Source organism: Scyliorhinus torazame, chromosome 21 (genome assembly GCF_047496885.1).
Source record: "Scyliorhinus torazame isolate Kashiwa2021f chromosome 21, sScyTor2.1, whole genome shotgun sequence".
NCBI lineage: Eukaryota > Metazoa > Chordata > Chondrichthyes > Carcharhiniformes > Scyliorhinidae > Scyliorhinus > Scyliorhinus torazame.
In genome coordinates, this window is record NC_092727.1 from 43,576,404 (window position 1) to 43,599,886 (window position 23,483).

The 23,483-nt window shown below is 47.7% G+C and overlaps 1 protein-coding gene across 1 annotated transcript in view; it reads right to left on the reverse strand.

Annotated features, from left to right (window-relative positions):
- LOC140398259 (V-set and immunoglobulin domain-containing protein 2-like) overlaps positions 1-22,966 on the reverse strand; it is a 50,440-nt gene extending 27,474 nt beyond the window's left edge. Inside the window, exons 1-2 of the mRNA XM_072486713.1 lie at positions 22,508-22,966; positions 958-1,121 (exon numbers count right to left, since the gene is read on the reverse strand). Coding sequence (XP_072342814.1) covers positions 958-1,121; positions 22,508-22,562 — 219 coding nt within the window. The 5' untranslated portion in view covers positions 22,563-22,966. The remainder of the gene's footprint in view (positions 1-957; positions 1,122-22,507) is intronic.
- Between the last annotated feature and the right edge of the window lie 517 nt (positions 22,967-23,483).

Here is a 23,483-nt window from a genome sequence, read left to right on the forward strand (position 1 = left end):
TGTAGCTGAACCACAATGATTGGTAGTATTCCTTTGGATACCATAAAAATACTTTGGGTAGCTGCCATCCTGGCTTCTCCTTAACCCTCTTCCATGTTCCTGAACCCTCCTATTTCTGTTGACTTAACTTGCTGCTGGCTTGACGTCCTCCACGACACCCAATATTGTTCTAACTAAAGTCTGGCAAATTGCCACTGGGAGAAAGGAAGGTAACAGTTTCCATTCAAATTGATTTCCGCCATGAAAATGAACTGCAGCTCCCAGACATACTTCCTGCTCATTGTAATGGCTGACCATGCAAAATTTATAATTCTCACTCATTTAACTGGTCATCCATCGTATTGTTTGTGGGATCACGCTGTGTATAAAATGGCTGCTGCTTTTGCCGATATACCTATGGCTACACTTCAAAGTAATTCACTGTATACTAAATCCTTTGACATAAAAGGAACTTGCATTCATATAGCATCTTTCATGATATCAGCCCAAATTTACAGTCAACAAAGCACTTTCTCACGATTATAATGGAGACATGCTGCAGTTAATTTCTGCCCAGTAGGATCCTACAAACAGCAATGTGACAAAGCGCAGGTAATTTAGTGGTACGTGCTGAGGGATAATCTTGATCCACACCAAGACGGATCCCTGCACGTCTTTAGTATATTTTATGGCCACTTTGGTTTAACTTCTCACCTGAAAAACGGCACTTCCAACAATGCAGTACTGCCCAGTACTACACTGAAGAGTCAGTCTAGATTTTGTGCTCAAATTCCTGGAGTGGGTTGAACCCACAACAGTCTAACAACTATGTGAGAATATGCTACCATCTGAGCTGGGGCAGACACATGATGAAGATGAAGCGCTGTGTACATTTCTTTCTTTTGCACTCTTTTAGGCTGGCCAACAATTAGTAAGCAGGAAACAAATGGAGAGAAATGGGACAATACAAATGTTTACCTTATCCGATTTAGCATCTGCTTTTGGGCCTGGTGCAAAGCGCCATTCCAAAGAAAACAAAGACTCAGCGTATGTTCTGTAAGTGCAATCAAGCGTGGCATTGTTGCCAACATTCACTACCACATTTGGCTGATCTGTTGTTACAGATATGGACTGAACTGCATCTGTGAAAGTAAATTGGAGAGAATTATATTTCAGAATCAATCTTTTTTAAAAAATTAATTCTCGGGAAGTTAATGGCACTGGTAAGGCCAAAATTGATTATTCGTCCTCATTACCCTGAGAAGCTGGCAGCAATGGACCATCTTGGTGTACTGCTGCAGCCCATGTGGTATTTCTTGTGGCTATTCGATACAATTGAGTGGGTTATTTACTATGTAAGGATGGTCAATTTCCATCCCTAAAGACCATTCCTGAATCAGTTAGATTTTTAGGACAATTCAATCACTTCATTGTCTCACTTGACACTTGGTAGTATTTTCCCCCAGAGTTTTCTAAGCTGAATCTAAATGTTTTCGAGCTTCCATGATGAAATTTGAACTCATAAGATTCCACCAAACTCATATGTTTCAAAACACATCTTTTAAAAAAGCTTGCAGGTAGTCCACACCTGAAGCTTGCTGAGACAAATGTTCTAGCAAGCCAAATCACCAGAGACGTGGGGAGGTCTTTAAACTAGGTATTGGTGACAAGGGATCAAATTTTGGGAGATGTGGTAAATCTGTTGCTCGTTTTAGACTTAGTTTAATTGCTCTTGTTCTATCACCTTTGCTCTTGAGTCGCCAGGTATCTTTCTGATACCGCCACGAGTTCAAGTCCGAGTAATGATCAATAATCCAACACACAGCTCAGTAAGAGTTAAATCAACGCACATTTATTATATACAGTAATCAATACTTATACATTAATTCTACTTCTAAGCTACTTCCTACAACTAACAGGCCAATACTTAACTTTGGAAATGGCCCACCAGGTCAGGGAAACGAATGGCCTTTCGTATGGGTTCTGCGCCTGCGGGATTCAAAGCGGGTACAGGTCGATAGTCAGGAGTGCCTATCTCGTAGTGAGCGTTGGAGTAAGACTTACAGTTCTTGCGGCTGTTGTAGAAGGTCAGCAGAAGAGTCTCGAAGGGTGCGGAGAGGAGAAGAGAGAACGATTTGAACTTGGCCCCTATTCTTATAGTCCCCAGGGGCTTCCTGCCTTTCGGGGCGGACCCTGTACCTGGTTCCAAGTGATTGGACTTCGTCCCAATCACTTGGTTCGATATTCTCCAATGCTGGAGCGATTCCTTGATCGATGGGCGGTTTTGGGGTGGTAGTTCACCTCTCTTTTGTGTAGGCTCCTGCTGGCGCCGAAAAGTCTGGGTTGGCTTTGTGTGTCTAATTTGCTGCGTATTGTTCCCGGGGATTGTTAATTAGTATTCAGATGGCTGGTGTGTTGTTGTGTTGATGGCTGCAGGTATCGATTCTGTCTGGCCTCCCCAGAGGCGAATACACAGTTTTTCCTGCAGCTGCCTGTTTGAGTTCTGTTGGCTGATTTTCCCATCAGCCTCTTCCGTTTGCCATTTTAAATCGGGGTTTGGCCATTCTAATCGGGAGTTAGCCATTTTAACCGGCTACAAATCAAAGAGTAGAGACAAGACAAGAGAGAAAGGTACTAATGTGGCAAATGATAAACAGCCCATGACAGAAAGAGACAGAAGGCGCGATTTACTGGGCCCATTAGCCATGGGAGCAAATTGCATTACGGCCGCTAAATATAGCGAGAGGCCAAAATTGGGATTTACGCCAGCGAGATTTTGGAACACGATCTTCCTGATGACGTGATCAGGTTCTCGCCCAAGAAGGGCATGTACCTGATTAACATGATTTTGAATCCATTAACATCTACTTAGTGGGCTTAATGTCACATCTTCAGCCCTCAACGGATCTTCCCACCCACCAGGTGTGACTACTGCTTTACAAACACGGGAACCAGGAACCATAACCTCTGCGAGATAGGAAGGAACTTAGCACCACTGACACCACTATGCAAGGGGAGTCCAAGGGGACAGAGGCCGCTGGGTAGCTCCGGTGGTGGGGGGGACAAAGAGGTCAGGAGTGTTCAGGTGGGGGATTGGAGGGGGAATCGAGGGGGGAGGAAGCCGGGGTGTGAGGTGAGTCGGGGGGCAAGAAAAAGAGATGGGAAGATATCAGAGGCATAAGGCTATGCTCACGGGACAGAGTGGGTTTCACAGTTTGTGCTGGTAGCCCTGGCGTCTTCTTTCAGTGTTGTGTGAATATGCAGTCTGTTGCACAGGAGTCTGGGATGGGGCAGCTGGAGGGTACATGGAGTGGGGTGTGATGAGATCATGAAACCAGACCTAATGGGCTGCGTGGATAAGGCCCTGAAAGAGAAAGCCACACGGTGCCCACGAGGGAGGGGGGTTGGTGGTGGTGGTGGGGGGGGGGGGGGGGGGGGGGTTGTGGTGCAGGGGGATGCTCAACGTATGGAGTAGTTGTCCAGGAGACTTAAGTGTAGAGGCATGGCAGCAATGAAGGGTGCAATTTAGTCGCCTCGTCACGCCCGATTTGGTGTCGGGCGAGGCTGTTGACACTCGTAGAGATTTCTTGCGAGATTCACGATGCTTGAAATGTCTTGCAAGTTTCAACGGAATCTTGCAAGACATCACAATCTGAATCTTGCCCTCACTGGGCGTGATCCAGACCAGCATATTTAAATGAGCCTTACAGCAGTGTCACTCGGGCACCCTGGCAGTGCCATGATGCAGGTGCCGAGAAACACCCTGCTAAATGTATGATTCAGCGGAATTTAACTCAAGAATGCTGAATCGCACCCGAGATCTCTGAATTAATTATGCAGCCTGAGTAAGAAGAATGCCTAGTAGCTCTGGTTCTCCTTGAAGCAAAGAGCAATTGTGCCCTCTAATATTTCTCAGGCTCATGCTCGTGGCACTAATTGACCATCAAGAGTTAAAATGTCAGTTCACCACAGTCTCAAAGTGAAGCAATGAGATGAAACCTCAGGGTTCAAGGTTAAAGCTTCAGAATCAAGTCGTAATGGAGTCGCTTCTCTGCTGGGACCCCAACGCCTGCCAGTAAGGATCCAGTAGCCCACAGAAAGTGGACATAACCATCCAATTGACCTAGGCCAATCGGGATGAGAGTACACAAGACCCTCCTGTAAGTGCTCCCAGAGCTTAAAGGAGGAGAAATGCAGATGTATGACAGTCTAGTGGACGAGGGCATAAGCCTGGCCCAGTCATGTTCTGGAAATGGGAATGCTCCTGAGCTGTGATTGTGCGATCGCTGCCATTGAGCCTCTGGGACTGGCCGCTTCCATGTCCAGAAGGCCAATGGGTCAGGGGAAATAATGATGGTCAGCAGCTGTGACACAAACCTGACTCTCTCTCATTCCTCAAAGGATTCCGAGCGATATCAGGATTGAGTCAGTGAAGCTGGTTGTCTTAATATTCAATGTGCTGGAGGAGCACAGACTCCTGCAATAATGAGCGGAGGTCTGAGGGAAGACCCTGCAGAACAAGACCAGGGGGCTGCAGGTAAGGGTCAGGGGCCAGAAGCTGCACCAGCCATGCAGGGGGCACAAAGGCATCGGAGGAGACCAAGGGCCTACCGGACTTGTGTGTCCCTCATGGAGCTATACGATACCAACTGCCGTCAAATACTCCACCTTACAAAGGAGACTGTGCAGCACTTGAGCCATGTCCTTGCGGACTTGCCACCAAATGGCAGTAGAGGACATCAGCTCCCTGTGGCCGTCAAGGTCACGGCAACCCTCAACTTCTGTGTCACAAGTCTTTCCAGGGCTCCACGAGAGACCTCTGTGACATCCGCCCTTTGTGTATCCGTGAGGTGGCTAATACACTGTAGGCACGAGCTCTGGACTATATTCACTTTGACCTGGACCAGGCCCAGTAGGATGAGAGGACTACAGGGTTTGGGCACATAGCTGGGCTGCTGCAGGTGCAGGGGGTGATTCCTTCATCAACCAGAAAGGGTTCCACTTCCTCATTGTCCAGCTGGTGTGCGATCAGCAAATGCGTTTCATGCACATGGGTGCCTGTTTTCCAGGGACTGTGCAAAATACCTACAACCTTGACCAATCGTAGATCCCTGGAATCTTCAAGGGCATCCCAGGCTATAGGGACACACGGGATATCCCCTCAGGTCATGGCTGATGTTTCCAGTGTAGAGACTGCAGACCGCTGCAGAGACCAGGTACAATGAGGCACACAGTGCGACCAGAGTTGCATCAGCCTGTTGAAGATGTGGTTCTGCTGCCTTGACAGGTCCGGTGGGGCCCTACGCTACAGCCCCCAGAGGGTCGTCTGCATTGTTGTGGTCTACTGTGCCCTCCACAACCTGGCTCTGCTGCAGGACGAGGAAATTCTTGAGGATGATCTCAAGGAGCAGAACATCTCCCCGGGTGAGGAGGATGTGCCTGAGGATGCCGAAGAGAACCCCACTGAGAAACCTGCGGATGGAGACCAGGCGGGGGCAAGGGTGCGCATGGTCAAGAGGACAAGCGATGCACTTATCGTCTCCCGGTTCATGGAGGAAGACCAACTTGCTATCCAACAGCGTGTGTCTTCCCCCCCCCCCACTACCCACTACCCAGGATGTCATGACCCCTATACGACCAGGGGATGAAGGTGGCCGAGATATCAATCATCAGGGTGCTCGGGCTGGGGAGTGCTGGGTGATGACAACTCGCAGTGAGGAATGGTCTGTGATGCTCCTCACTACTGCTTATGATTGGCTCCTGTCTGCTGCCAGCTTGCTGACTATCCAACTCATGTCTGAGTGAGGTTCTGCCCTACATTCCTTTGTCCCTTTTCTTTGGAGACGGATTAGGGGTGAGGGTCTAGTGTTCACAGAATCGAGAATCGTCCCTGTGCCCTGTCACTGCGATTGAAACGTTTGTTCTGAGAGGGCCTAACTGTCTAACAGGTATGGAGGCCCACTGAGAACACCAGCATCCCAATGGGGAGATGTGCCATGCCACTGGGAGGTAGGTTGAAGATTCTGAGGCATTACGTGGTAAGAAACAATAATATTTAATGGAGTGACATCTCAAAATGTAACAAGTGACAATACCCCCCAACTAGTGGTGGCTAATTTACCACTGCACCTACAATTCCCTGTGCTTGCAAACCCTCCAACTACGTCTAGGCATGTTCCCAGGATGCACACCAGAGGTAGAGGCAGCCTGCTGCCTTCCACTCCCTGTTGCCTGAGATGCCCTCAACGGAAGTCCTCTACTTTCAGCTGCCACTGGTGTTGTCGTGTCACCCTGTTCTGTCTGATGTGCCTGTCTTGTGCCAATCTCAGGCAGGGGGGATTCTTGTCAAATGTTTGACAAAGAGTCTCCCAGATTCGAAACATTAGTTCCATTCTCTCTCCACAGGTCCTGTCAGACCTACTGAGATTGTCCAGCATTTGCCTTGCCCCTTTGCATGCAATCTTACAGTTCTCTTTGACATAAGAACATAAGAACTAGAAGCAGGAGAAGGCCATCTGGCCCCTCGAGCCTGCTCCACCATTCAATGAGATCATGGCTGATCTTTTGTGGACTCAGCTCCACTTTCCGGCCCGAACACCATAACCCTTAATCCCTTTATTCTTCAAAAAACTATCTACCTTTATCTTAAAAACATTTAATGAAGGAGCCTCTACTGCTTCACTGGGCAAGGAATTCCATAGATTCACAACCCTTTGGGTGAAGAAGTTCCTCCTAAACTCAGTCCTAAATCTACTTCCCCTTATTTTGAGGCTATGCCCCCTAGTTCTGCTTTCACCCGCCAGTGGAAACAACCTGCCCGCATCAATCCTATCTATTCCCTTCATAATTTTATATGTTTCCATAAGATCCCTCCTCAATCCTGTGATTCAGGATTGATTCAGACATGCTCTGGAAAAAGTCAGCTTATTCTCATAGCATTGTCTGTGAGGACAGACACTGGGTGAGGCATGACCAAGAGATCCGGTGTTTTATGTAGATCTCTAACTGTGTACACACTACAGCTGTACTGTAGTGCAGTTCTTCATATGTGGAATCTGGGGAATTTCATTGTCAAGAATCAAAAGAAAGAAAAAAGGACTCGTATCCCAAAACCAATACATGTGGGTCTCACCAATTCCATTGCAAAATGTGGTTGAGACTGCAATCATAGGGATCAAGTGATGATGAATTTCACTCCCAGAATATATTATCCAATTCCCCTCAGCTACGTGATGTAAACACTCTCAGGAAGTCTTTTGTACGAAGGTTTACTCATTGCTGACTGGTTATACTGGTCATATCCCCTCGGCCATTTCAAACAACCTTCAGGAGTAACTATGTGAGGTCACTTCACTGATGAGTGTGTACATAATCTTCTGTTTATACCGTGCAGCAGAGCCATGCTATCTGTGGTTTACTTCAAACACAATCCCTCAAGAAATGCCTTTGTCGTTCAGTCATGTTTGCTCCTTTCCCCTCACCCAGTTCACAAATTACACAGCAGCCTGAAGATGTTTAAGAAACTTAGAATGCCTTTCGTAAAGTAGCATTTCCTCTACAGGTTGTTTGTACTCCCAATCGCTCAATGAGTAAATTAAACTCATTGGTCCCTCCAAAGTTTCAGAACGTGTGATCATTCATTACTGCACCTTTAATGTAATGATCCCTTTAACACCGGGTTTGGAACCCTGGGGGACTCCGCCTCCGACTCCACCCCCCCAGGGAGCCATATGTGAGGTAATGTTCAGTGGGCAGTGTGCAGGGAGCACACTTCTCGGTGGCTGTCTGATTCTCTGCTAATTAAAGTCTTTGTATTACCAATCATCTCTCTCGAGTTGGAATTGAGGGTATCTCAATTTAATTAGCTGATTACTTCAAGATGGACAGCGGTCTAAAGCCGGAGAAACTCAATTTGGACGCTTGGTCGCAGGAGGCCGCTGAAATTTTTAAATACTGGCTTCGGTGTTTTGAGGCCTACCTGAACTCCTCAGACTCTCCAGTCGACGGCCCTCGCAAGCTGAGCTTACTACATGCCCGGGTGGGCCACAGACGCTCCTCCGCGATCGAAAAGGCCACCACGTACGAGGCAGTGGTTGAAATCTTGCAGAAGCGCTTCATTAAGACAATAAACGAGGTACACGCCCGGCAGTTGCTCTCGACCTGCCGGCAGCGTTCCGGGGAAACGCTGGACGAGTACGTGGAAAGACTCACTAGGAACTGCGACCACAAGGAGGTGACGGCAGAAGTCCATATGAACTTGCACATCACAGATGCTTTCGTGTCCGGTATACGATCCACATACATCAGGCAGCGACTCCCTCGAAGACGGAGCAAAAGATCTCCAAGGCACGGTAACGCTCGTCTCCTCTCTGGAAGTGGCCCACCATAATCTCTGCACGTACTCCACGGACCTTGCAAGCCCCTCTCGATCCCTTCCAGACTCGGCCAAGCTACAGGTCTGTGCCGCGCGGCGACCCGCTCACACCAGGGGCACACCGTGCTATTTCTGTGGACAAGGCCAGCACCCACTTCAGCGTTGCCCAGGCCGCTCCGCTATCTGTAAGGACTGCGGAAAGAAGGAGCACTTTGCAAAGGTCTGCCTAGTTGGGCCCAAGGTCCAGAAACAAAAGTCTCATCGGGCCCAAAAATCGAGCTCCCAGGCCCACAGACCCCGCAACGCGGCTGCGCGCCAGCTGGACACGCCCACTTCTGACGCGTCATCGGCCTCGTGCGAGTCATGGGGGCGGCCATCTTGGTGGCGGCCATCTTCAAAATCCGACATGCAACCGACGACGGTGGCCATTTTGTGACTCCGGGCGGCCATTTTGGGAGTCCGACTCAACTGAGGACTCCGACTACCCGCAACTGGGAGCGATCACTCTTGATCAATCATGGCCAAAGCACCTACGGAACTCCATGATGCAGGCCCAAATCAACGGGCGCGACACCCCCTTCCTTTTTGACTCCGGCAGCACGGAGAGCTTTATTCACCCAGAAACGGTGAGGTGCTGCTCCTTGCGCACCTACCCCGCCTCCCAAACTATCGCCCTCGCGTCCGGGTCCCACTCGGTCCAAATCACGGGGTATGGTGTCGCGAACCTCGTGATCCAGGGTGCCGACCACACCCGTTTCAAACTTTATATCGTCCCTCACCTCTGCGCCCCTCTGCTGCTCGGTCTGGACTTTCAGTATAGCCACCGAACCCTGACACTGAAGTTCAGCGGACCCCTGCCCACACGCACAGTATGCAGCCTGGCAACACTCAAAGTTGCACCATCACCCCTGTTCGCGAACCTCACCCCCGACTGTAAGCCCGTCGCCAATAGGAGCCGGCGGTACAGTGCCCAAGATATGACTTTTGTCAAATCAGAGGTTCAACGGTTACTGAAAGAAGGGGTCATAGAGGCTAGCAACAGCCCCTGGAGTCCGGTCTGGGGAAAAGAAACGAATGGTGGTGGACTATAGTCAGACCATAAACCGTTTTACGCAACTCGATGCGTACCCGATTCCCCGCATAGCAGAAATGGTTAACCAGATCGCCCAGTACCGGGTATTCTCCACGGTTGACCTAAAATCCGCCTATCATCAGCTTGCTATCCGCCCGGAGGACTGCCCCTACACGGCCTTCGAAGCAGCCGGTCGGATTTTTCACTTCCTCAGGGTTCCTTTTGGCGTCACAAATGGGGTCTCCGTTTTTCAAAGGGCGATGGACCAAATGGTGGACCAGTACGGCTTACGGGCTACATACCCGTACTTGGACAATGTCACCATCTGTGGCCATGACCAGCAGGACCACGACGCAAACCTGAAAAAGGTCCTCCAGACCGCCCGGGCCCTCAATCTGACCTACAACAAAGAGAAATGCGTTTTCTACACAACCCGACTAGCCATCCTCGGCTACGTGTGGAAAAATGTGGTCCTAGGCCCAGACCCCGACCGCATGCGCCCCCTAAAGGAACTTCCCCTTCCCCGTAGCCTCAAGGCACTCAAACGGTGCTGGTGGCTCTTTTCCTATTACGCCCAGTGGGTCCCCAGATATGCTGACAAAGCCCGACCACTCATTAAGACCACGGTCTTTCCCCTGACGGCTGAGGCCCGGTCGGCCTTCAGTCGTATCAAGGCTGATATCATCAAGGCCGCCATGCACGCGGTGGATGAAACCATCCCCTGTCAGGTAGAAAGCGATGCATCAGACGTCGCCCTGGCTGCTACCCTCAACCAGGCAGGCAGGCCAGTAGCCTTTTTCCCCCGAACCCTCACCGCCTCCGAGATTCGGCACTCTGGAGTCGAGAAGGAGGCACAAGCCATTGTGGAGGCTGTGCGGCATTGGAGGCACTACCTAGCCAGTAGGAGGTTCACCCTCGTTACCGACCAACGGTCGGTAGCCTTCATGTTTGATAACGCACAACGGGGCAAAATAAAAAATGATAAAATTTTGAGGTGGAGGATCGAACTCTCCACCTATGTGTAAGATATTACATATCGTCCGGGGAAGCTCAATGAGTCCCCAGATGCCCTGTCCCGCAGCACGTGCGCCAACGTGCAGAAAGACTGTCTGCTGGCCACCCACGACGACCTCTGTCACCTGGGGGTCACCCGGCTTGCCCATTTCATCAAGTCCCGCAATCTACCTTACTCCACTGAGGAGATCAAGGCCATGACCAAGGCTTGCCAGATCTGTGCGGAGTGCAAACCGCACTTCTACCGACTAGACAAGGCTCGCTTGGGGAAAGCCTCTGGGCACTTTGAGCGACTAAGCGTGGACTTCAAAGGGCCCCTCCCGTCCACCAACCGCAACATCTATTTCCTCACTGTCATCAACGAATTCTCCCGCTTCCCATTCGCTCTCCCCTGCCCGATATGACCTCGGCCAGCGTAATCAAGGCACTGCACAGCATCTTCACCCTGTCCGGTTTCCCCGCCTATATCCATAGCGTCCGGAGTACATCGCTCATGAGCGATGAGCTGCGTCAGTATCTGCTCAACAAGGGCATCGCCTCGAGCAGAACGACCAGTTATAACCCGCGGGGAAATGGGCAGGTGGAGAGGGAGAACGCAACAGTTTGGAAGGCTGTCCTCATAGCCGTACAGTCAAGAGGTCTCCCAACCACCCGCTGGCAGGAGGTCCTACCCGATGCCCTACATTCCATTAGGTTGCTCCTCTGTACGGCCACGAACGAGACCCCTCACAATCGCTTGTTTGTCTTCCCCAGGAAGTCCACCTCTGGGGTCCCGCTTCCACGTTGGCTGGCGACTCCGGGACCGGTTCTACTCCGGAGGCACGCGAGGAGCCATAAGACGGACCCTCTAGTCGAGAGGGTCCAGCTGCTGCATGCGAACCCTCAATACGCCTACATCAAGCACCTCGATGGAAGGCAAGACACAGTTTCCCTGCGAGTTCTGGCATCCGCTGGCTCTCCCACTGACGCCCCCCCCCCTCTACCGACGCTCCCCTCCTCGCACCGGCTGCCGACACCGACAACGCCCCCCTCTAGCGCCCCCTCCTCCCCCGCAGGCGCCGGCACCAATCACTCTAGTCACCCCGGATACCCCCCTGCTCCAACACGGGCAAAGGCTCAGACTACCGTGCTCCCGGATATACCCCCACTGAAGACGACCGTGTCCGCCGCACCACCGCCGGAGCTGAGAAGTTCAACACGGACAATCAGACCACCCAAAAGACTGGACATGTAATTCCACTTCACCCCCGACGGACTCTGTGTTTTTTTTTAAAACAGGAGGTGAATGTGATGATTGATTACTGCACCTTTAATGTAATGATCCCTTTAAGACCGGGTTTGGAACCCTGGGGGACTCCGCCTCCGGCTCCACCCTCCAGGGAGCCATGTATAAGATAATGTTCAGTGGGCAATGTGCAGTGAACACACTTCTCGGCAACTGTCTCGTTCTCTGCTAATTAAAGCCTTTGTATTACCAATCATCTCTCTCGAGTTGTAATTGAGGGTATCTCAGAATGTTTTGCATGTTGTAAAATACCGTCACAAACACAGGTCACACCAGCAGCACAAACACATTAGAACATAGGAACTGTTGATTCCCAAATTTCTTAATCCGTCAGTCTGGCCTCAATAAAAGTCGAGATGGATTTGCAAGTAAAACAGAAGTTATTTTATTCAGCTTGCAAGCTACCTAGTCCACAGTGATACAGATAACATGTTGCTGTCTGCAGCCCCGGGAACTAAGTGAATGTCCCAGACAAAGAGATCAGTACTCATACATTCAAATGGCATCAAGTTTCACATACTCGACACCCATAGGTCATCCTATGTCCCTCCTGACTTGTTTGATCTATTCTGATTGGCTCACTTCCAATCCCTTTCTCCGGCCCCTATCAATGCAGCATCACTCTCATAGACACACCTCTTCCTGCTTTTTCCATGCGGTCTCAAATCCTTTGTCTCTACCTGCCAGAATCAAAGTGGCTTATTTCTACATTACATTAACTAATATCTCGAAAGTAACTATTTTATATCACATTCGTCAGAACAAGGAGCTGGAGGAGACCATTCAGCACTCAAACCTGTTCCACCTTTTCAATGAGATCATGGCTGATCTGAGACCAACCTCAAATCTGCATTCCACCTACAATAACCTATCAACTCCTTGCTTTCGAAGAATCTATCCATCTCTGCCTTAAAAATATTCAAAGACTCTGCTTCCATCATTTTTCAGAAAGAGCAGGGCGGCACAGTGGCACAGTGGTTAGCATTGCTGCCTCACGGCACCGAGGTCCCAGGTTCGATCTCGACTCTGGGTCACTGTCCATGTGGAGTTTGCACATTCTCCCCATGCTTGCGTGGGTTTCGCCCCCACAACCTAAAGATGTGCAGGGTAGGTGGATTGACCATGCTAAATTGCCCCTCAACTGGAAAAAATGAATTAGGTATACAAAATTAATTTTTAAAAAACATTTTCAGAAAGAGTTACAAAGCCTCATGGACCTCAGTGAAAAAAATTCTGTTCATCTCTGTTTTGAATGAGTGACCCATTATTTTTAAACAGTGACCCTTAGTTCTAGATTCTCCCACAAGATGGAACATTCTCTCCACAGCCACACTGCCAAGACTCCTCAGGGTCTCATATGTTTTAATCAAGTTGCCTTTTAATCTTCTAAACTCTGGTAGATACAAGCCTTTTCTGTCCAATCTTTCCTCATAAGATAATCACACATTCCAGGTATTAGTCTGGTAAACCTTCTCTAAACTGCTTCCAATGCATTTACATTTTTTCTTAAATAATGTGACCAATATTGTAGACAGTACTCCAGATGTGGTCTCACTAACGCACTATACAACTGTAGCATAACCTCTCCACTATGGTGTTCAATTCCCTTTGTAATAAATTATAACATTCTATTAGCTTTGCTAATTACTTGCTGTACCTGCATTCCAGCCTTTTGTGATTCATACACTAGGACACCCAGATCCTTCTGCACCTTAGAGCTCTGTAATGTCTCACTATTTAGATAATAAACTTATTCTTTATTCTTCTGGCCAAAATGGACAATTTCAAACTTTCCCACATTATACTCCATTTACCAGGTCTTTGCCCACTTACGTAACCTATCAATATATTTTTGTAGCTTCCTTACGTCATGACTTTTCTACCTTTATTTGTGTCATCAGATTTGGCAAACATCCCATCCATTCCTTTATCTAAGTCAATAATATAAATTGTAAACATTTAAGGTCCCTGCACTGATTCCTGTGACACACCAACCGTTACATATTGCCAATCAGAAAAACACTCATTTATGCCAGCTTCCTGTTAGGCAGCCAATCTTCTATCCATACCAACATGTTACCCTCTATAATAGGAGCTTTTACTTTCCGCAATATTTTTGATGTGGCACCTTATCAAATACGTTCTGAAAATTTAAGTTGCTGAAATTTAAACGCAGCACAAATACACAACAGTACAATCACAGATCATACAAGCAGCACATACGTCACAACAGAACGAACACAGGTCACACCAGCAGCATAAACACAGATCATACCAAAAGCAGAGTAGCTAAAGTGAATGTTGGTCTCTTGGAGGATGAAACTAGAGAGTTAATAGTGAGGAACACAGAAATATTTTGCCTCAGTTTTCACGGTGGAGGACACTAGTAACTGGCAATGCAGAGGTAATAGAAAGGGAGGAACTTAGAACAATCATAATCAATTGGAAAAAAGTACAAAACAAAATATTGGGACTGAAGGCAGATATGTCCCCAGGGCCTGATGGTCTACATCTTAGAGCGTTAAAGGAAGTGGCAGTAGAGATAGCAAATCCATTGGTTTTAATATTCCAAAATTCCCTGAATGTGGGAAAGGTTCCAGTGGATTGGAAATATGCTAAAATGCTTATTCAATCGGGAGGGAGGCAGAAAGTAGGAAACTAAAGACCAGTTAGTTTAACTTCTATTGTTGGGAAATTGTTGGAATACATTATTAAGGAAGTAATAACAGGACATTTGGAAAGTCAAATTGTATTCCTTCAGAGTCAGCATGGCTTTATGAAGGGTAGATTGTGTTTGACTAATTTGTTGGAGTTTTTCGAAGATGTAACAAGCCAAGTGGATAATGTGGCTCCTGCAAATGTAGAATAGAGCAAGAGCACAAACACAGGTCACATAAACAACACAATAATAATCTTTATTATTGTCACAAGTAGGCTTATATTAACACTGCAATAAAGTTACTGTGAAAATCCCCGAGTCACCACATTCCGGCGCCTATTCGATGCACGGAGGGAGAATTCAGAATGTCAAATTCACCTAACAAGCATATCTTTTGGGACTTGTGGGAGGAAACCGGAGCACCAGGAGGAAACCCATGCAGACACAGGGAGAACGTGCAGGCTCCACACAGACAGTCACACAAGCAGGAATCGAACCTGGGACCCTGGCGCTGTGAAGCAACAATGATAACCACTGTGCTAGCATGCTGCCCAAACACAGGTCATACCAACAGCACAAGCACAGGTCACACAAACAGCACAAACGTAGGTCACACGAACAGCCCACACACAGGTGGTACCAACAGCATTAACACAGGTCACACAAACAGCACAAACACAGGTTGCACCAACAGCACAAACACAGATCACGCCAGCAGTGCAAAAAGATCACACCAGCAGCACAAACACAGGTCACACCAGCAGCACAAACACAGGTCACACCAGCAGCACAAACACAGGTCACACCAGCAGCACAAATACTGGTCACACCAGCAGCACAAACACAGGTCACACCAGCAGCACAAACACTGGTCACACCAGTAGCACAAACACAGGTCACACCAGCAGCACAAACACAGGTCACACCAGCAGCACAAACACAGGTCACACCAGCAGCACAAACACAGGTCACACCAGCAGCACAAACACAGGTCACACCAGCAGCACAAACACAGGTCACACCAGCAGCACAAACACAGGTCACACCAGCAGCACAAACACAGGTCACACCAGCAGCACAAACACAGGTCACACCAGCAGCACAAATACTGGTCACACCAGCAGCACACATACTGGTCACACCAGCAGCACAAACACAGGTCTCACCAGCAGCACAAACCACAGGTCACACCAGCAGCACAAAAACAGGTCACACCAGCAGCACAAATACTGGTCACACCAGCAGCACAAACACTGGTCACGACAGTAGCACAAACACAGGTCACACCAGCAGCACAAATACTGGTCACACCAGCAGCACAAATACTGGTCACACCAGCAGCACAAATACTGGTCACACCAGCAGCACAAACACAGGTCACACCAGCAGCACAAAAACAGGTCACACCAGCAGCACAAATACTGGTCACACCAGCAGCACAAACACTGGTCACGACAGTAGCACAAACACAGGTCACACCAGCAGCACAAACACTGGTCACACCAGCAGCATAAACACAGGTCACACCAGCAGCACAAACACAGGTCACACCAGCAGCACAAACACAGGTCACACCAGCAGCACACATACTGGTCACACCAGCAGCACAAATACTGGTCACACCAGCAGCACAAACACAGGTCACACCAGCAGCACAAATACTGGTCACACCAGCAGCACAAACACAGGTCACACCAGCAGCACAAACACAGGTCACACCAGCAGCACAAACACAGGTCACACCAGCAGCACAAACACAGGTCACACCAGCAGCACAAACACAGGTCACACCAGCAGCACAAACACTGGTCACGGCAGTAGCACAAACACAGGTCACACCAGTAGCACAAACAAAGATCACACCAACAGCATAAACAAACATCACACCTGCAGCATAAACACAAGTCACACCAGCAGCACAGTCACAGGTCACAACAACAGCATAAACACAGGTCACACTAACAGCAGAATCACAGGTCGCACCAACAGCACAAACACAGGTCATGTCAAAACACAAACAAAGGTCACAATAGCAGCACAACACAGGTCACACCAGCATCCCAAACACAGGTCACAACAACAGCACAAACACAGGTCACAACAACAGCACAAACACATGGGAGACGAAAGATTGGCCATGATCCCCACTCCCAATCACTTGCTGGGATGTACATATTAGGATTGGAAAGTACACTCAACTCTCAACATGCAAAATACCCTCAGTCGTTACTGTCAAGATTCACAAATGCAGAAGGAACGGGAAGGCCATATTTCCCATTACCTTCAGGCAGAGGAAGGGGAAAAATGGGAAAACAGGAATCTGTTCTGCCATTGCATCGCAAATGGGAAAACTACTGAACTCAAGTCAGCACGGTAACTGAGTGTTGATGAGATACAGTATTACTTGCATGAACAGGCCAGAATCCAGGAATTCTTTCACAGTGAGAGTATTTTTAGAGCATGGCTATCTTTAGTTAAATCTGTGTTACTGTGAACTGATTAAAGGACAATGCCATGTTAATAATGTAGTGAAGAGACTCTGCTTTCAACAGCAGGATCTGCCCTAATTCTGTCAGGCAAAATTCTGCGCTAAAAAATATTTATAGCGGCTCCGGTTGCCGATTTGAGATTTTTCATCCCCTCAATATTCCAGTTCGTTACATTTTTCCAAACTGAGGTAAATAACTAATGGCATTTGGTTTGCTGATGACTCGGTGTGGTACTGAAGCCAAAAATCCTAAATTCTACTCCTGGACTTTACAGAAGAAGTGACCTTAGAATGATAGAGAGCGGGGGCGATGCAACGGAGTTCCTCATCACAATATCAAGGGCAAATACATCATATCTAATGAACTACTTCTGAAACATAGTCACTGTTGTTATAGAGACAAATTAGTAGTGGTGTAAGTGGGCCAGAATTGGGTTATAAGGTCTCAAAGCCAGGCTGGTATCTTATGGAAAATGCAAGGATATTGAATTAAGAAAGTATCATTATTGATGGAATGATCTCCATGATGCAACAACCTGCCAATACTGTGGTAGATGGAGGCAAAGAGTACACGAGAGGACAGGCTGACAGGGTACAACTCACTTTACTCACAACTAGTCACAATAATCACTCCTCTCCACTCTCCGCAGGGTCTCCTTCCTCGGCCTGCTTCCGGGTCGGGATTTATATTCTGTGGGGAGCTCCTCCAATTAGTAGGAAGCTCCTACCCTAGTTACCCGAGTAGCTCATTCTCAGGTGCGTAGGAGGGGAAGCGGATGTTATACAGCTCTGTCCCTTGTAACAAATACCATCTATGCTCACTATAAGAGATGGAAATGGATAAGTTGTTTATTGGCCTGCTTGCCTCTTTGCTAGAACCAAGGCAGCATTTACAGGAATGATGGCAGTGATTTACAGAAATGGAAAACAATGAAGAGGAGCTTGTGAGGGAGCAAGTATTGAAGGGTTTCTTCAGCTTAAGTACTTGGGTGGTGATCATGGTCAGAACTTCTCACTCCCTCAGCAGTGAACTTTTCAACGGGGCGTGGAGAGGTCAAATTGAAGAAATAGGATTCCTTTCGGGTTCCCACCCACCCCAACCATGCAGCAATTTTACAGTGGGGTGGGCAAGGCCTCGGATGGGAAGCCCACCTTTGACCCAAATGAGGCCCTTAATAATTGGTCACATCAGGACCATTTCCTGCCCAGCTTCAATTGTTAAGCTAGCGGGACGGTTGATCTTGTGTGGGGGAAGTCAGAGAATTAACACACTTAGATCTAGGGTGGGAAGAGGCCAATATCGGAGGTTCAGCGCACCTTCAGGTTTAGAGGCATCCGGACCTCCCTCGTTGCATCCCTGGCCTTACCCCTAAAGACCTGGATCATCCCCTTTGCATTCCCCCAACCAAGCCTTTCCCACTGTGGGCCACTTTGGCCTCCCATGCCCGATCTTAGACTCAGAGGCAGCACGGTAGCACAATGGGTAGGTATCACAGTTGCTTCACAGCTCCAGGGTCCCAGGTTCAATTCCCGGCTTGGGTCACTGTCTGTGTGGAGTCTGCACGTTCTCCCTGTATCTGCATGGGTTTCCTCTGGTTGCTCCGGTTTCCTCCCACAAGTCCCGAAAGATGAGCTTTTAGGTAATTTGGACATTCTGAATTCTCCCTCTGTGTACCCAAACCGGCGCCGGAGTGTGGCGATGAGGGGCTTTTCACAATAACTTCATTACAGTGTTAATGTAAGCCTACTTGTGACAATAAAGATTATTATTCTAGGTATCCTCAAGCAATTCCTGTGCCGTCCACTGCAGCCCTGGTCACTGCAGAGACTGGGGTGCTGCTGGCAGCAGTTCTTAGGTGTGACTTGCTCCTGAGTGGAGTCCCACCTGCAGCCACTTGATGCTCATTCTAGTATGAAATGGCTCGTGTCTGCATGGGTCTCACCCCCACAATCTAAAGATGTGCAGGGTAGGTGGACTGGCCACACTACATTACCACTTAATTGGAAAAATTAATTTAAAATTTTTCTTTAAAAGTATGAAATAGCTGTGGGGCACTCACTCAGTGGGTTTCCCGCTGACTCTTCGGCTGGCTGGAAGGGAGAGCCTGCCATCTGAAAAATTCAGGCCCACGTATCTGGCAAGTTGCCAGGGAGTTTTTTTGTGTCTTTCGCAGGATGAGGGCATTGCTGACTCGGTCAACCTATGTTGCCCATTCCTAACTGTCCTTGAAGATGTTTTGATGAGCTACATTCTTGAACTGCCAACCACTATCTGTGAAGCTGCTAAGTGTATGGATCAATCAATAATCATTTTAAATCGCTGGGGATCTGAACAGTCACTCCAAGGAATTTTACCTTCAAGGTATTTTTGTTTGAATGTCCTCTTCTTGAGGTTTGTTTAAACAATGATTTTTATCCTGTCATCCAATTTTGGCTCCCCTCCTGGAGGTACTGACTTATTCTTGGATACTGTCCATGGACACCCGCCTTCCCAGATGTCACCCAGAACCAAGCCTTGTGGGTGGTGAAGAGTCTCGCCGGCACTGAGCATGTGTAAGAACATTGGTTTCTTGCAACCATTTCAAGGAAGAATCCAGTTTCCCCACTGAACCATTTGGGGATGAATGAGGCGATGGTACCAGCATGCCACGACTCCATTTAAATATTTGAATAACTTGTTGAAAGGACTCACACCAAGTTTTGCATCTTTGGTCAAGGCTTTGTCAATTGTATGCGGCTCACGGATAAAATCGGCACCTGCTCAAGTAGCTCTCGCCCACCCATATCCTTCTGTTTAGCTTTGCTCTATTTATAAGTTGCTTCGGTTGGGTAGTACTCCATTTTTAAGTTTGTGTGTTTATATTCTTGCCAAGGATTACCCAGAGAGCAATGATGGGGTTCCAATTTCACTGCAAATTGGGATGTGTTTGGGGATTTTATATGGTTTCCCCATAATTGCCACCAGTCTAGTCTTTTTGAGCTATTTGATCCCTATTGGTTGTGCGGACATATGGAGATCAATTGTGATGGCGACCATCAGCAACCATCATCCTTTGACATTCAATGGCATTACCATTGCTGAATCCCCCACTATCAACATCCTGGGGGTTACCATTGACCAGAAACCTGAACTGAACTAGCCATATAAATATGTGGCTACAAGGGAAGGTCAGAAGCTATGAATCCTATGGTGAGAAATTCACCTCCTGACTCCCCAAAGCCTGTCTATCACTTATAAGGCACAAGTCAGGAGTCTGATGGAATACTGTCCACTTTCCTGGATGAGTGCAGCTCCAACAACAGTAAAGAAGCATTACACCATCCAGGTCTAAGCAGTCCACTTGATTGGCACCTTGTCCATAAACATTCACTCCCTCCACCAACAATGAACAGTGGCAACCGTGTGCACCATCTACAAGATGCCCCGCAGGAACTCACCAAGGCTCCTCAGGGAGCACCTTCAAAATGTATGGCTGCTACCATCTAGAAGGACAAAGTCAGCAGCTGCCTGGGAACACCGCCACCTGGAATTACGCCTCCAAGTCACTCACCAACCTGACTTGTAAATATATCGCCGTTCCTACACTGTCTCTGAGTGCAAATCCTGGAACTCCCTCCATAACAGTACTATGGGTGTACCTATACCACATGGATTGCAGCGGTTCAAGGAGGCAGCTCACCTCCAGCTTCTCAAGCGCAATTAGAGGTGGGCAACAAATGCTGCCCTAGCCAGCAATGCCCATATCCCATAGATGAATAAAAAAACATTACACAAGATTGACCCTAATTTACAAAATACCTTACAACACAAACCTCTCTCCGATTTTAACTGAAACTTATTATCACACACATCGCTAGTTGTTACCAATGTTGACTGTTGGCCTGGATCTAGAGATAACGTGTCTCGGTCCTTCGTCTCTTGATAGCAGTGCCTGCTCCCCAATGTCATTCTCCATTATAATGATTCATATCGCACTATCACAGGCACAGATCTTGTGACCATGCCATTGAGTCATCTGGTTTATTCCCTGCCGTGGTCCAGACAGGACTGTACAGACTTGGACGTTAATTCTTCTGCTGTTCTCATCACAGAGGGATACCTGGCTCCAAGATTAACTGAGGTGTGAAAGTTCCTTCCGTTGCTGGCAGGAACTAAATGAGCTTTGTAATGGCAGCTGCCCTCTGCCATTGTCCTTTTGATGAGTCAGAGTTTCAGTTAGCTCACCCCTCTGTTTGTTAGTTAATCCCTTATCATCCGTACAATTCACCTCTGTGCGTGGTTTTGAGGTTTAGCGGTTTTATATTCTTACAGCTCAAGGGTCATGTCCTTCACACCACCACTTGCAAGTTTCCCTGCAAGTCACTTACCATCTTGACTTGGAACTACATCACCGTCCCTTCACTGTCACTGGGAGAAAATCCTGGAACTTTTTCCCTAACAGCACTGTGGGTGTTGGATGGACAGCTGGTTTGTGATACTGAGCGAGGCCAACAGTGCGGGCTCAATTCCTGTACCGGCTGAGATTATCCATGAAGGCCCTGCCTTCTCACTCTTGCCCCTCGCCTGATGTGTGGTGTTGCTGGGGTTAAATCATCACCAGACAGCTCTCCCCCCCTCAAAGGGAAAGCAGCCTATGGTCATCTGGGACTGTGATGACTTTACTTTTACCCAACAAGGACTGCAGCTGTTTAAGAAAGCAGCTCACCACCACCTTTTCAAGGACAATTATGGATGGGCATTAAATGCAGGTCTAGCCAGCGGTCACCAGATCTCATGAAACAATAAAAAAATAAGTGAGATAAGTGATTACATGCAATGAATGCGATATATGTCTCACACAATAGAAATGCAGAATCGACAAGACAGTGATTTAACAAGAATCTTCCAGCATTTTAAAATGGAACATTGGAGCAACCAGTCTCATCGTTCACAATTCCAGCTGTAACTATAGCAACTCTCTCAGAACTTAAGTCTCAAAAAGCGGTGGCCTTATCTGTATTCAACTGGAATTAGGAAGTAAAATCAAATAACGACTTTCAAATGCGGCAGGAGAGTGGGGCAAGAGTGATACAGGTGGGGCGTATTTAGGGGAGACATCAGGAAATCATTCTGTAAACAAAGGTTCCTGAACAAGTAAAACATGTTTTAAAACAAAAGATCATTTGAGACTATGCTTTGTTGCATATTTATTCCCCCTTCAGAAAAACGGTGAAAACACTGTCTGAATAAAATGGAGCCAAAAAACCTTCCAAAGCCCGTCCACTCTACCAGCCAGCATGAACAACCATTTCACTCCTTACAATGGGAAAACATCAGGCGCTTGTGATCATTGCGTTTCTTGCTCCCAATGTCCTAATAAGAATTCTCGGGTGTCAGCGACACTGTGAACACAAGATTCCCATTGTATTCTTCTTGTAGAATATCTTTACTTTGTTTCTGTAAATAGAGACCAAAGGAAAATTTACCTCCCCTGTTCCCCACTCCACCCAGTGTAATATTGGTGACGGGTTTGCGACTGGTCAAATCAAATGGCAAATGATTTGTGACCCTTTAAGCCTGCCTCTGCTGCCAACATGAGTGTGACCTTGATTAAAAACAACATTATCATACCCATGAATTATTGAGAGCGACTTACCGAAATCCGAAGTGAGAAAGAGCAAAAGAACGAGCCGAATGTGTTTCCACGGCATTCTAAGGAGAAGCTTGGTCTGTTGCAGTCCCAGTCCCGGCCCCTCCCTTTCACCGTCAAAATGGACGAAAAGAATGAAAGTGATTCGCGTCGTGATAAAGGACTTATCTCTCCCAAGCCCTGAGCAAATATTTCACTAAATGTTTTCATCAGTCTGACATGAGAACTGAATTGAACGAATGGCGCAACCAGTTACTCATTCACCAATCTCCAAACTTTGAGACTTTCGGTTAACCACTTGAAAAGATTCCACAGAAATAATTAGCAATATTTTAGAATATTATTGTTAATTGCCAACTAATAAACCAGAATCTGGCAAAGGTTTAACCAGCTACAGCTACTGTTTACGAGGTGTGGGTAACCTTAGTAAAGAGCAGGAGCGATTTTGATCGAAACTGCCTTTCAACAATTAACTGGGTGAATCACTTTACAAATGACAGTGTTACTGGTTGGGTTGAGTTTGGGGTTACTTAATAGAAGGTCACACATTCCACCTTCCATAAAGTAACCCTACTTAACTTCTGAATGATGGCTTTCATTTATAGAGGAAAGTATATAGATTGGTTTGTGATGCAGAGCGACACCAACAGTGCAGGTTTAATTTCCATACCAGTTGACGTTATTCAAGAACACCCCGCCTTCTCGACTGTGCCCCTCGTCTGAGGTGCGGGAGAGCAGCCTGGTGGTGGTGAGCCAACTTCTTGAACCATTACAGCCCATGTGTTGTCGCAACACTTGCAATGCTATTAAGGAGGGAATTCCAAATTTTTGGCCCAGCAACAGTGAAGGAACAGCAATATTTTTCCAAGGCAGGAGGGCGTGTGACTTGGAGGGAGATCTGGAGGTGTGGTGTTCCAATGCATCTGTTGCCCTTGCCCATCGAGGTGGTTGAGGTCACTGGTTTGGAAGGTGCTGTCAAAGG